The 15,436-nt window shown below is 42.8% G+C and overlaps 1 protein-coding gene across 1 annotated transcript in view; it reads right to left on the reverse strand.

The window, feature by feature from the left end:
• Positions 1–11,790: 11,790 nt before the first annotated feature.
• The window catches only part of CERS3 (ceramide synthase 3), a 104,575-nt gene continuing 100,929 nt past the window's right edge, over positions 11,791–15,436 (reverse strand). Inside the window, exon 12 of the mRNA XM_045899519.3 lies at positions 11,791–14,866. Within this exon, the coding sequence (XP_045755475.1) occupies positions 14,705–14,866 (162 nt within the window). The 3' untranslated portion in view covers positions 11,791–14,704. The remainder of the gene's footprint in view (positions 14,867–15,436) is intronic.

Consider the following 15,436-nt stretch of genomic DNA (forward strand, 5'->3'; position numbering starts at 1 on the left):
ATGTGGGACTTGATCCCAGGACCCTGGGATCATGACCTGAGCCGAAGGCAGTTGCTTAACCGACTGAGCCACCCAGGCGTCCCTGCTCTGTTGATTTTTCTAATGCACATTTATTTACTGCTTCATTAATACTTGGCTTGTCTTTATTATTTCTTTCTTTTTTCTTACTGAAGTTTGATTTCTTTGTTTATAGCTCTTCGTTTATAGCTCTTTTGATGACATCTAATATCACTGATTTTTTTTTTTTCCTTTTGACCTTTCATGTATATGCATGTAAAGCCAAAATTTCCTCCTGGCTCTGATGTGGCCACTGCCCACATGTTTTGATCTGTTATCTCTTCTTTATCATTCATTCTAAAACAGTTTCACATTTTTGTTTCTAACTTTTGACACATGGATTATTTATGAGCAGAGTCGTTAATTCCCAGCCAGTTGAGAATTTTATAACTATCTGGTTTCTGGCTTACTATACTGTAGATGGGAACATATTCTGTCCTGTTGAAAAGAAATGTATTGAGGCTTTCTTTCTGTTGTCATTTTAAACTCTGTCAATATCTGCCTTATTACTTTTGGATAGTTTTATGGAACATTTGGCCCTTAAACCACACAGGTTTGAATTGTATGGGTCCACTTATATGTGGATTTTTTTTTTAAATAACTACAGTACAGGACTGCAAATGTCTTCTCTCCTCTTTATGATGTTCTTAATAGCATTTTCTTTTCTCTAGCTCACTTTATTGTAAGAATACAGGACATAATGCATATAACGTGCAAAATACATGGTAATTGACTTTATGTTATCTGTAAGGCCTCCTGTCAGTAGGAGGCTAGGAGCAGTTAAGTTTTGGGGAGTCAAAAATTATACGCAGACTTTTGACTTCATAGGGGCCAGCGCTCCTAACCCCTGCATTGTTCAAGAGTCAACTATAAATTATGTCCCATGCTTTAAGTTCCATCTTTCTACGTCTTTGCATTTCTTTTTTCTTTCTTTTTTTCTCATTTATTTTTTAATTTAAATTCAATTAATTAACATATAGTGTATTATTAGTTTCAGAGGTAGGGTTCAGTGATTCATCAGTTGCATATAACACCCAGTGCTCATTCCATCACGTGCCCTCCTTAATGCCCATCACCCTGTTACCCCAGCCCCATCTACGTTTTGGTGTGTAAAGTGTATCCCCGTAAAGAGCTCATAGCAGGCAAATCGTCTGCATTTGGGTCACCCCTGTTTCTGGAAACCTAGAAACCCCTGCTGAGCTGTCCTTTGAGAACTTGGGGGATTTTTTTTTTCTCCTCCACACTTGTTGCCACAGGAATGTCCTCGGCATTTTCTCTTGCTGTGCAGCTTCAGAAGCTGACAAATGTCTCAACGGTCCAACTGCACCTTTCCAGTCCCCAATATTATTACTCCGGCCCCAACCAACCAAAAAGTCGTGCTGAGTTCTTCGTCCCACAGAAGCAGCCCTCTTCTGGAAGCTACCCCTGGATTCTCAGACTCTCACTCAGCCCAAATTGGGAAGTGTCTCCAGGGAAAGACTCATCTCAGCAAGCCAGTGTCAACTCTCTTCCTTGCAGGACATTCGGTTCTGTCTCCCGTGGCATCTGTCCCTACTGGATCTTTTCTGTCTCCCAAGCACTGGGGGATTCCTCTGCTTTTCTAAAGTTTTGGCTTCACTCTTCAGCTTCTTGCCCACATGCCTTCAGAATTCAGCAGATGTCTCCAGGAAACACCAGCCATGTGTGTGAGGCCCTCAGTTTTATATTTCATGGCTCCCTGGTGCTGCCAAAAGCCCTGTTGGCTTCTCTGGGGACCCCCCCACACCCATCCCCACCTCCCCCCACTGCCACTAACCCCCACCCCAACAGCAGCCCAAGTGCTTGACCCAGGTGAGGCAGGGGATTCCCAGCTGCCTTCTGAAAGGTTCTGTCTTCCCTGAACTTCCAACTCTCTCCAATCCCCCTTGTTTCCACAGCTCCCCAGTGCTTTTATACACGGGATTTAAAAACGTGTTCACCTTTTCTAGTTGGTTCTCAGCAGGAATGTTAGTCAGCTGAGGCCTACTCCATCCTCCCTAGAGGTGGAGGGAGAACTATATTGATTTTTTTTTTTAACCTGCAATGTTCATAAAGTTTTAAAAACTTAATGAGGTAAAATTGACACAAAATAAACCTCACATATTAAGGTTGTGTGTGTGTCTATATATTTCAGATATAGATACACCTGAAAACAAGACCATAATCAAGATAATAAATGCATTCATCACCCACAAAAGTTTCCTCAGACCCCTGTGTGACCCCTGTGTGACCTTACTCGCCTACCCCTCTCCACCTCTCCCCTTGCCTCAGGCAACCATTAATCGGCTTCCTGTCACTATGGATTAGTTTGCATTTTCTAGGGTTTTCTATAAATGGAATATCGAAGAGTTTGTGCTCTTTCTTGTCTGGCTCTTGTCACTCAGGATTCATTCTTCCACGTTGTTGTGCGTATCAACAGTTCATTGCTTTTTCTTGCTGAGTAGTAGTTCATTAGGTGTGGCTAATCCAGCGTATTTATCCATTCACCTGCTCATTGGCATTTGGGTTGTGTCCAGTTTTTGACCATTATAAATATAGTCTCTATAAACATTCTTATAAAAATATTTATATGGGGGGGCCTGGGTGGCTCAGTCGGTTGGGCGTCTGCCTTCAGCCTCAGGTCATGATCCCAGATCCTGGGATCGAGCCCCTCGTCAGGGTCCCTGCTTATGGGGAAGCTTGCTTTTCCCTCTCCCTCTGCCCACACCCCCTATGTCCTGTGCTCTCTCTCACTCTGCTGTCTCTCTCTCTCAAATAAATATATAAATAAATATTTATATGGACATATGTTTTTATTTCTTTGGGGTAAGTACCTAGGAGTAGAATTGACTAGCTCATAAGGTAGATGAGTGTTTAACTTTTTAAGAAATGCCAACTAATTTTCCAAAGATGCTGTACCATTTTACAATCCGGCTGGCGGCAGATGAGATTTTCACTTACATCCTTGCCAACACTTACAATCATCAGTCTTTTCAGTTTGAGAAATTCTAATACATGTGGTGGTGGTGTGGTTTTAGTTTGCATTTCCTTAACGACTGATAATGTTGAGTATTTTTTTAAACATGCTTATTTACCATTCACCTATCTTATTTGGTTGAGGATCTTTCGCCCATTTAAAAAATTTGGTTGTTTGTTTTCTTAATATTTAGGCTTGAGAGTTCTTTATGTATTCTGGATACAAGCCCTTTATTAGATATGGGATTTGAAAATATTTTTTTCCCACTTTGTAGCTTGTCTTTTCATTTTCTTAGCAATGTCTTTTGCAAAGTAAACATTCTTAATTGTAATGAAATCCAGCTTACCATTTTTTTCTTTCGTGGATCCTGCTTTTGGCATTGTATCAAAAAAATGTTTGTCTAATCCAAAGGTCACAAAGATTTTCTCTTATGTTTTCTTCTAGAAATTTTTGTTTCATTTCAGATTTTATGTTTAGATTTGTGATCATTTTGAGTTGTTTTTTGTATATGGTATGAGATATGGATCCAAGTTCTTTTTCTGTTTGTTTTTTTGCATGTGGCTAGTCAATTATTTCATGACCATGTGCTGAACATTAATTTTTTTAAGTTAAACCAGTCTTGCTTCTCTAGAATAAACTTGGTATGATGTATTTTAAAATTCTGTTCGCTCGTAATTTGTTTAGGATTTTCAAATTCATGTTCATGAATCAGATTGGTGTGTAATTATCCTTTCTCATGATGTTTTTTGTGAGATAATCAAGGTTATTATAGCCCCCTAAGGGAAATTGGGAAGTGGCTCCTTTTTTCCTATTCTCTGTAAAAGTATATATTGACTAGTATTATTTATTGTTCAAATATTTGGTAGAACTCACCAATGAAACCATTGGATCGACAGTGTTCCTTATGGTATGGTTTAATTTAATGTTTACATAGTTATGGGATTATTTCATGGAGACCCCAATCCTGACCCTGACTAATAGAGTGTAATCTCTGATCACAGTGCAATTCAGCTAGAAATTGACAATAAAAATATTACTATAAAATGTACAGGTGTTTAGAAATTAAGAGATACATTTTTTTTTAAAGAGATACACTTCTGAATAACCTATGGGCCAAATTGAAGTCATAATGGAAAATTTAAAATTTTTTTAAAATTTCTTCTTGGACATTTTAAAAATATTTTGAATTAAATGACAATGAAACTACTATGTATTAAAATTTCTCTGATTTAACTAAGGCCATACCTAAAGGGAGAATTTGTAATAAAACAGAAGAAGGGCTGAAAAATGTATAAATACTCATATCAAAAAGTTAGAAAAAGAATAAAAGACTAGAATCCAAAAAATAACAAGAGGGTATTATAAAGATAGTAATAGAAATTAATGAAATGGAAGCAAAGATATAATATAGATGATCAAGAAAGCCATCTGTGAAAAGACTAACAGCATCAATAAACCCTTGGAAGACTGTTTTAAAAAAGACACAAATAACTAATATCAAGTTATTTATCAAGTTATTAAAAGAAATATCACTACAGTCCTACAGATTTCAAAAGAATCCTAAAATGATAGTATGAACTTGCTTAAGCCAATAGATTTGAAATTTTAATAGATGAAATGGACAAATTAAAAGTAAATAATAACCAGTAATTAATTATACCTAAAAATTTGGTGAGTTTTATAATTATGAAAGAAATAGAACCCATTATTTAAAACTTTCTAAAACAATAGGCCAAGCCAAGGTAGCTTTACCAAAGGATTCTAACAAACATCTAAGAAAGGTCCAATGCCAATCTTCTTCACATTCTTCTGGAATAAAGAGAGATAATATCCTAATTGGTTAAGGAAATTATAAATTATGAATAATGGTGCCGTGACCATTGTAATGAGGATTCTAGCTCTGTGTATATGTCTTCCTTGCTTGCTCTGTGTGTGTGCGTGTGTGTGTTTGTACTAATTTGTATCTCTTCTTTTCTAGTTGCATCTTGTTACATAGAAGCATGACGTTGTTATTGTATGGAATTCTAAATACCTATACGAGGGCCTGTGTGGGTGCTGAACTGTCCGATGGATAGACTGTGCTCATTATTTACGGATTACCTCTCAGCTCCAAGTCCCCCTTCTAAACTCTGCTCCGTGGTGCTGACTCTGGTTCCCTAGGAACTACTTGTCCCAGACCCCCTTGCCAATTGGCTTCTTGTTAGGTTTGCTGGTAGGAACAGTTAAGAAGGCGCTGCTTGGAAGTAGTTAACTAATTAGTTAACTGGAATGCAGTTAGAAGGGAGAAGGACGCTCCTCCTATTGTCCAGTTTTTATTGGCTGCAGCTGACAGCCTGGCCCTACGGCTCAGAACCAGCTTCAGCCGAGCCCCTCCGAAATGCCAGCAAGAACCAAGTGGTGCCCCTCCGAGAAACAGAGCACCAGCCCTCTGCCTCTTTCACCTCTCTAACCCCTTGCGCTGACACACTGGGCCTCAATAAATATGTTGTGATCACATCAATGCAAAGGGCATCGTTCTTGGAGATCAGTCAAAACTGCAGATTAAAACGAAGCTCCGCCATTTACAAGACGGGTGACTTCGACCTATATTTTGGAAACAGAGCTAGGACTCTTTCTGTGTCGAGTGCTTCAACATGGACCTCATTTAATTCTTACAATATACCTCAGAGGAAGGCATTATTCTTACAGCTAAGACAGTGGCGGCTCAGAGAGCTGAAGAAGTTCCCCCCGCTGCATAGCTCATGAGTGGTGAGCTGTGACTCCAACGTGCCCTCCCCACCGCCCCGGGGCTCCAGAAACCACGCTCTGTGCATTTCACCTAGCTCCCCACGAGCCTCTCTGTCTCCTTGTCTGCACACTGATGAAATGGAATTCACGGCTTGTATGAAATGATGTGAAATATCACAGATGAAATTATGTAATTTTGAATCCATTCTTTTTTCTTTTTTTCTTTTTTTTTTTTAAAAGATTTTATTTATTTATTTGAGAGAGAGAGAATGAGAGACAGAGAGCATGAGAGGGGGGAGGGTCAGAGGGAGAAGCAGGCTCCCTGCCGAGCAGGGAGCCTGATGCGGGACTCGATCCCGGGACTCCAGGATCATGACCTGAGCCGAAGGCAGTCGCTTAACCGACTGAGCCACCCAGGCGCCCTCTTTTTTCTTTTTTAAATCAGTAACTTGCAGGTCCGTACTTTAACCTTAGTAGTAAATCCCAAGCAATGCCCTACCTGTGGGCTTGGCTTTCCTGTGCCCTTCCTTGTTGGCCACCCTGCATGGTCCACTGAGTTGCCCTGTGTCATCTGACCCACAGCCCCCTAATCTACCTGACCTCAGGGTGGCTGTCTTTTGATGCCTAAGGGCTCAGTTTCTTCTGCCTCTGAAAAGGATGACTCCATTGGGTCCAGGTTAAGGGCTCCTACTCCAGAGTGTGTTGGATACAAAGCCCAACAGAATCCGGACCCTTAAGTGGTATTTACAGCCTGCAGTGAGAAGCATGGACTTCTGTCTTCTTTTTTTAATTTAATTTTATTTATTTGAGAGAGAGAGTGAGGGCAAGAGGCGGGAGGGTCAGAGGGAGAAGCAGACTCCCCACTGAGCCAGGATCATGACCTGAGCTGAAGGCAGCCGCTTAACCCACTGAGCCACCCAGGCGCCCTTGATTTCTGTCTTCTAAGATCAAGCTCATATCCTAGGATCTCAGTGTAAATGTTACAAAGCCCTTCCTTCCCTGTCCCCTTCCCCTCAAAGCAGCATCAAAAGGCCCGGGGCAAAGAGACTTTGAGCCCCAATCCAGCCGCCTCTGTGGGGGGCAGGGGGTGCATGGAGTCCACTCTGCGACCGCCCCACGAGGTCTCCACTGCGTCTGCTTCAGCCCGTGGGGTTGGTGAGGAAGAAGCCCAGGGATGCGGCCCAGGGGGTCCTGTCTATCGCTAGGTTTGTTCTCGGATGGATGTCATTGCTATAAAAACAAAGGGTGCCCGTGGAGGACCAGTGATTTCACATGGCAAAGCGCACCTGGTAGCAGCGAGTTCCGGGGAACCTGTCCACCACCCACCGAGACCAAGGAGAACAGAACGTGTGAGATGTTGCCCAGCGCGGAAGAATGGCCGGCCAAGGGTCCCAAGTGCTTTTGTCCCAAATCCCAGACGAATGGCTTGGGCATCCACGGCATCTGCCCAGGGACAGACGTCTTCCCAGAGCAGCTCTGGTTGAGACTTTCATTTATCTCTTTCTCTCTGTGGCCTATTCTCTCTCTTGAAAAGCCTATGGATTTTGTCATCCCTTCCTCTCCCCCCCCTCCCCCTCCCCGGCCTTGCCCTTCTCCTGAACAGGAGCTTGAGGGCCACCTGGTGGAAGGTTTTATTTGCAAGGACAAAGGAGAGTGACAGCCTGGCAAGGGCCTTTTTTAAAGCAACAGGTTGCGGGGTGCGGGAGCACCGAGACAACAGCCGGGAGGTGGGGGGGAGGCAGGGGCAGGTCTCTGCCTCACTGGGACCCGGGACAGATTTTCCTCAGCAACTGCCTGACTTTCTCGGCCCCAGGAGGCTTTGCTCACCCTGAGAAAGGCTGAGTTACTTCCTTGCTCACAGCAACCAGGGCTGGATGGGGGCTGTTCCCAGGGACCCAGGGATGCCAGCAGGAAAGTCTCTGGGGATATGTGGCTATCCCTGGGGGAAGTGGGGGAATGAGCCAAGAAAACTGCCAGAGTCAGCGGGCCGCTTACAGTGTGGGGTTTCAGAGCCAAGCCTTGAAGGGAAGGTGTGGGGTTTCCGGTTCAGATTTCAAGTGGGAAAGCTTCAGCCCACTTCGTATGGATCCTGTGTTCTGCCAGGGCCTCTGCGGCGTGGCAAGGAGCCTGAGTCCTTTACCCAAAGGTGGAGGAAGGTGCCCGGATGGGACTGAGTATCACCTGGTCTCACTGGGCAAGTCCCTTCTTCTAGATGGACTTAGGTTTTCCCATTTAAAAATGGACCCCTCCAGTAATCCTCACTAATGGCCAGTTTGTTTTTCTAACACCGGGGACAGAAAGTAAAGCTCCACAAAAATCATCTTATTGAAGGGGTTAGTGGAAGATGGAAGATAAGGCATCGCCTTCCCCAGAGTCAGCAGACAGTGGGTGGAAACAGCCCCCCCATAGAGTTGGTAAGAACCCCCAGACCTCCTCACGGCTTTCTTTGGTTTCCCCCTTCTGCAATTCCAGAATGTATGGGGGTTTCCAATAGAAGATCAAACCTAGTGGCACAAAATATTCCTAAGTGGTTGCGAATTGAGTAAAATGTAAGAAAAATGCCCAGCTTATACTATTTAAAATATATATTGGTGGGCCCCAATTATCCTCTCTTTTTCCAAAGGAGCACATCCACAATCAGGTAGACACAAAGGGTTCCGTATGAGAAACTTGAACTAGATTCCCCTTCCCTTTCAAGACATTCCACATGAAAAAAGGACAGACTAACCTTCTTCAGGGCCCTGCTAGAGCCAAACGTTATCCCATGGCCCCTGGTCTGTGTCACCCTGAACAGGAAGGCTCCCCCCTCCCCGCCCCAGTTTCTTGGGATGAGCCAGAACCTAATAAGACTGGAAGCTCTGAGGCTGTAGTTAATATCTGAAATTATAACCTCCCACTAACATGTATAAAGATAATCTTTCAGAAATCTAACTTGACTGTAAAGCTTCCAGATTAGCAGAAGGTAAACACATCTGCACAGGTACTGCAAAATATCCCTACAGAAAAGATAGAAACGAGGGGAGAATTAAAATCTGAAAATAAGGGGCGCCTGGGTGGCTCAGTTGGTTAAGCGACTGCCTTCGGCTCAGGTCATGATCCTGGAGTCCCTGGATCGAGTCCCACATCGAGTCCCGCATTGGGCTCCCTGCTCGGCAGGGAGTCTGCTTCTCCCTCTGACCCTCCCCTCTCTCATGTGCTCTCTCTCATTCTCTCTCGCAAATAAATAAATAAATCTTAAAAAAAAAAATCTGAAAATAAGAGAGAACTTAGAACGAATATAAGTGTTATGTCAATAAAGAGGAATGGAATAAACTTACTTATTACGAGAGAAGACTTCCAGACAAGATGGAGTCAGCATACTTCTCCCTATTCTGTCCACTAAGTACAGTTAAAAACCCTGGATATTATACCTCAAGCAAGCATGAGAAGACCCCGAAAGGTGGAGAAAAAAAAGAACACTAGCTAGGGGCCGCAGGACCCAAGGAACAACCCAGTGGCGACTTCGTTGGGTTTTCCTTCTGCCCCATAAATCCAGGACTGAGTGCTGGAGAAGCTAGCAAACCATCAATGTCCATGGGCACAGACAGCCCTCTAAGAACCCTGTTCTCTCGGCCAAGAGACTAGGAAAGGGGACCTTAGCAAAACAGAGAACATTTACAACTCTTCTATCCTGACACTGTGGGGAAAACTATGGCTTCACCTTTACTTCTCTCAGCAAAGATCAGGGGAGAAGTCTAGACTTTCAGCAGCTGTAACAAGGCATCCTGGCCCCCTCCCTATGCTGGGCTGGTGTCACTGAAGGCCGAGTGAGGAGCTGGGACATTCACTGCCCTCCGATGATAATGAGAACGCGTACCCTGCTCTGCAGGGTCAGTGGAAACCACGTGGGGAAGCCATGAGGCGTCCGATGAGCCAGGGCTGCGTCAATATATCAGCTTCTGTCTGGTGGGAAGCCTGAGAAAATAGAGTGAAATACCTAACAAGCAAAAACCCAAAAAAGGATGAACGTAGCCTCAGGGACCTGTGGAAGTATAATAAATGGGTTAACATCTGTGTCGTTGGACTCCGGGATGAAAAGGGAAAAAAGGAGAGGGGCTGGAAAAGTATTCAAATAAATAATGACTGAAAATCTTTTTGAACTTATAAAAAACGGAGACATAAATTATGTATTCATTTTCCACCAGATCCTTTTGCAAAACAGTTAAGATAGTAAGAGGAAGCTACATTGTTGCAAATACCACTTCACTTTCATTGCTTTATAGGATCCCGTAATATAAATATACTACAATTGGCTTATCCGTTCTACTCTTGGAGGGTATTTGGGGACTGCCCTGTTTAGGTTATTAAGATCATTGCTGATGGGAACATTCACGTGCATTCTTCTGGTGTTCATGCACATGCCTTTTAGATACGCACCTAGGAGTAACACTGCTGGATTATAATATGTGCGTGCATCCAATTTTAGGAAATGATGACAAATGTTTTCAAAGCGACTCTAACTACAGTCGTTCAGCAGCGCATGATTCCTGATGGTTCTATGTATGAAACTGAGCACCTTCTCCTGTGTTTATTGGACCATACAGTATTGTGTAAAGCATCTGGTTAAGTGCTTTGCTGATTTTTTTTTTTTTAATTGGGGTGTCAGGGTTTTTTTGTAGGAGCTCTTTATATGTTTTGGATTTGAGCCCTTTGTCAGTTTTAATTGTTGCAGATATTTCTGTGGCTTGCCTTTTCACTCTCTTAATGGAGTCTGTTGAGAAATAGAACTTCTTTATTATCATTTAATCTGATTTGTTACTATTTTCCTTGAAGCATAATACTTTATGTTTTCAGAGCCTTCTGCCTATCTTAAGGTCATGAAGATGGATGTCCTCTTATGTTTCCCTCTGGAAGCTTTATTTATTTTACCTTTCACATTTAGATCTACAAAAAAACCTGAAATTTATTTTGTGTGTGATGTTAAGTAGAGATCAAGTTTCATTTTTATCCTTAAGGACAGCCAACTGCCCCTATATGCATGAGTTTGTTCCTGGACTTTATATAATTTTATTGTTCTATTTGTCTATCTTTGTACCAATTTCACACTGCTTTACTATCTTTTTGTAATAAGTCCTGTATTTAGTAAAATGAGTTCTTCTGCTTTGTTCTTTTAAAGATTGTCTTGGCCAGTCTCGTTCCTTGATATTTCTGTATAAATTCACACGCACACACACAATGTGTGGGGATTTTTGCACTTATATTTGTGAGAAGAGTTTTTATTTCTTTTTTTCAAGCCTTGTAATTTTTATTTCTTGAAATATTACATTGGGCAGGATGAAAAATACAGTGTTGAATATATTCAGGATGATGTGTATCATTAAAAATAACGGACATCCCTGTCTCCGTGATAATCCCTGTGGGGAAAGCTTTTGGTATTTGGCCATTACTGCATTATCTGATACTGGCTTTATGCTTTCTGAAGATGCTATTTATCAGATTAAGGAAGTCTCTTCCTACTTTTCTGTGGGGTTGTTTGTTTTGTTTTTTGTTTGTTTTTGATGAACAGATGTTGAACTTTATCTAAAGCTTTTGAAGACATGGCTTTTTCCTTTATTCTTTTAAAATGGTGAATAACTATGATTTTCAAACAGTAAATCAACTGCAAGTTCCTGAAATAAACCTAACTTGTTTGTCATACGCTCTCTTCTTTACGTATTGCTGAATTCAGTTTGCTTGTGTCGAGGAATTTTGCCCCTATGTTCACAAATGACTTAGCCAATAACTGTTGGGTTTTTGCCTCTTAATATTCTTGTCAGATTTTAATATCAAGATTATGCAGGCCTTCAAAAACAAGTGTGGAAAGTGTTCCTTTTGCTTCTACAAAAGTTTGTGTCATACGCGGGTTAATTCTTCCTTAAATATCGGAAGAATTCACTGGATGGGCCATCTGGGCCTAGAGATTTGTTTTTTTGTGGGATGGAGGAGTGCATTTTGAAATTTCAGATTTTATATAGTCTTTTATACCCATTTTGACAAGTGTTATTTTTCTAGGAACTTATATATTTTATTCAAACCTTCAAATTTATTGACATAAAGTTGCTCATAATATTCTCTTATCTGTTGAATGTCTACTTGATCTACAGTCACAGTGAAAGTGTCGTCAAAACAGTACCTTTAGGATCAGTCCCTTTTCTTGGCATTTCAACACTGCTTTGTGCCACAGGGCCCAGATGCCATGACCCAGGTTAGACTCCAGCCCACAGCGGTCTGTCTGTCTACACTGTGCCCAGCCAAGAGGCTCACCCCAGTCAGGTCGGAATAGCAACCCTAATGTCCTAACTTGGCTCTGTCCTTCTTACTCTTCCCGCTGATTCCCAACAGGGCATGTCTAGAGGCCTGGCAAATCTTTTCTTCCATTTCCTGGTGAGACCAGTAATGATCTCTAAGAAGCCAAGCAATGTGGGTGCTGAATCTGTTTCGCCACCACGTGTTTCGGATTCTGTCTTTGTTTTATGATAAGTCATTACCATCATACTAATATGGGTGGCACAGTGGACTGTATTCTTATAAAGTCATCTGGGATAATATGAGCCCTTGTTTCCAGTAGGAAGAGAGGTTACCTTTGAAATTGACCACAGGGGCCCTAAAGGATGCTACAAAAATGCGTATCTACCTCTCCAGAGGTAGTTCAGTGCTTCCAACTGTATCACAGATCCCTGAAGTTGGCATATCAATATTCCCTTCCACATTAAAATAAGAAAAAGAGAACTGGAGGATAGAGCAGCCAAAACACAGGTTTGGTTTGTTTTGTTGTGTTTTGTTTTACCTTAAGCGAGAAGATATTTGGTACAGAGACAAGACGAAAATAAATCACGGGAAAAAACAGTCTGTTAACTGGAAACCTAAAAAATAATGTCTCAATTGGCTTTTCTTCCACCAAAAATAATTATAATAATATAATATTAATAATAACTCAAGAGCTATGTCCTAAAGTGAGTGGAGGCCTTTTCGATTTATAACATAACATTATACATATAATGCATATGTTATTGTACTCATAACAGCAAATAACATGCAGAGAAAACTTGAGATATGTTTTTCTGTTGTTCTAACGATTCCTCAAAAAGAGATTTTTGACGAGGAAAGAATTCTGAAGGGTTTTTGCTTTGGTCTGGGTTTACTCTGAAGGTTTCAAAAACATCTTTTTCTTAAAAAAACAAAAACAAAAACAAAGCCAAAAAACGCAGACACCTTCGTTGTGCAGCCCTTCCCGCTCTGGCAGCTGCAGCCCACATCTGGTGGGGCCCATGTGGGTGCCTTTATTAGGCACGCCCACAGCGCTGGCTCCCCTTGGGCTTTATAATATGGGCCCCCAAGCAAAACAGGATAAAGGCGCAGAATGTGGCTCAAGAATCTGAGAGATCGGGGTGGTGTTTGCATATTCTGCTCAGGCTCCACCCCACCAGGCTCTGCGGCTCCTGAAGGCTCTGACGTCTGCCCTGCACTCTGGGCTCAGATGTGCCCCCTTTGGGGGCCGCCAGCCAGCGGGCTACTGACCTGCCAGCCCCCTATCCGAATCTGTCTTCCCAGAGAGGTCAGAAGCCCCAGGAACTATCATTGACTAACGCTTGTCCTTGGACATTTCTCAGGGGTGTTGGTCCTCTGTTTTGTTCTGTTTTCCTCTTACGAGGTCTGATTGGGTTGGATAGTAGAGGCGAAGTAGGGTAGCATCCTCTTTCTGTTTCCAAGATTTCCCTTTGGTCAGGAGCTCGCATGCAGGTCGTGCCCCAAAGGGTCAGGTTTTCTGGGAAATAATAGCTCGGTGAGCAGCCTGCCCTGGGTCTAACTCCCCCAGACTGGCCCCCAGATGGATCTCGGTGCTGGCTGGGCAGCCCTGCTGGCCCGAAGGAGGGGCTCAGGGCAGCGGCAGGAAAGGTCCCTCTTAGAGAAGAAGCAAGGGAGAGGCCAGCAAAAGACAAGAAGGAATGGGGCCCAGCCTTGCTTCCCTTGGCCGGGGGGGGGGGGGGGTGGGTGCCGTAGGGGGCCGGGGGCAGAGAATTTGGGGGAATTTGGGAATCACCCTTGGGGAGCTAACAAACAGTTACCAAATAAAATGGAAACAGCCTTCTGGATATTTGCATTTCCAGAAATCTCCAGACACACTTAAAAGGAATTTTTTAGATTGTGCTTTTTGTTCAGGCCCATTCAGTGCCAGGTTTAGCCAGGTTTCTCTCTGGTCCCAAACAGAGCCGGAATCATAATAAGAAGAGGGGCAGATCCCTGTCACCCCACAGTGGACAGTATATACTTTCACTTCGATGATCTCATTTGATCCTTACTCCAACTCTGGGAGGTAGGCAAGGCAAATATTATGATTCCCATAGGAGAGACGAAGCACCAAGGCTTGGAAAGTTTAAAGAAGCGCCCGCGGCAGAGAGTGGCCAGTGAGTCCTGGAAGCCTGGTCCCCTGGCTTGCTCCTTCCACCACTGCTGTGTTGCCTCCTAAAACTCATTGTTTTTGGGAGGGGCTCAGCTGCTCTCTGTGGCTGAACACACCTGGAAAAGTGGGTTGCCTAGCACTTCTCAAGCCATCCCGAGGGTGAGCAAGGTGGCAAGGTGAAACGGCCTACAACCAAGTGAGCTCTTGGAAAAAGCACATGCCTCACATGCATAAATGAACACAACTGAACTAAAATGGTTCTCTGGAGAAATCTTTGAAATCTTTGACCAGTTGGAGTCCTAACTGCAGTAAATCCATAGGGGTGCTATATTTAACGTTTTAACACAAGTTAACAACATTTTGTTAAATACATCTTAGGAGGGGGGAAGGTGGTGGTTAAAAAGAGCGAAGGGCAGAATCGGGGGTCCCTGTGGCTCCTGTAGGCCACAGGCATGGGGTGGGCAGCAGCTCTGGCTTCCGGCAGGCCTCATAGCATACTGTACACCTGGAGCTGCGTGGGCATCAAGCTAATGGCCATGTTGACCGTTGGGAATAAGGTCCCTGCTGGCCCCGAGGCCATTCTTCAAACAGTCTCTCTCTTTGCCTTTGGTGATTTCCTCCTTCTCCTCCTCCTCTTCCTCTTCTTCTTCATACTCATCCTCGTCCTCACTCCTCACATCCTGGATATTCTAGAGAAAGGAAAGAATGGGCTGTGAGTGACAACCTTCCAGAAAGAGTCTTGAGTGAATAAGAAAACCCAAATCCCAAACTCAGAAAGAAAACCCAATTTTCAAAACCCAAATGTTCACCAGGGTAGAACATATCATGGGTCACAAAATAAATCCTAACAAACTTAAAAAATTGAAATTATGCAAAGTATGTTTCAGATCATAATGGAATTAATCTAGAAATCAATATAAAAAACAGGAAAATCTCCAAACAGATGGAACTTAAACAACACACGTTTGACAATGGATCAAAGAGTAAGTCACAAGGGTTATTAGAAAATATTTTGTACTAAAATGAAAATACCGTATATTGAAATTTGTCAAATGTAGCTAAAATAGTGCTTATAAGGAAATTTATAGCATTAAATGTTTATATTAGAAAAGAAGAAAAGTCTCAAATAATTTGAGCTTCCACCTTAAGAAACTAGACAAAAGAAAAGCAAAATAAACCCAAAGCGAGCAAAAGGAAGGAAAAAATAAAGAAATCAATGAAATTGAAACAGGGCGCCTGGGTGGCTCAGATGGTTGAGC

Source organism: Mirounga angustirostris, unplaced genomic scaffold (genome assembly GCF_029215605.1).
Source record: "Mirounga angustirostris isolate CCGP_5_RB_7025 unplaced genomic scaffold, mMirAng1.0.hap1 SCAF_9, whole genome shotgun sequence".
Lineage (NCBI taxonomy): Eukaryota > Metazoa > Chordata > Mammalia > Carnivora > Phocidae > Mirounga > Mirounga angustirostris.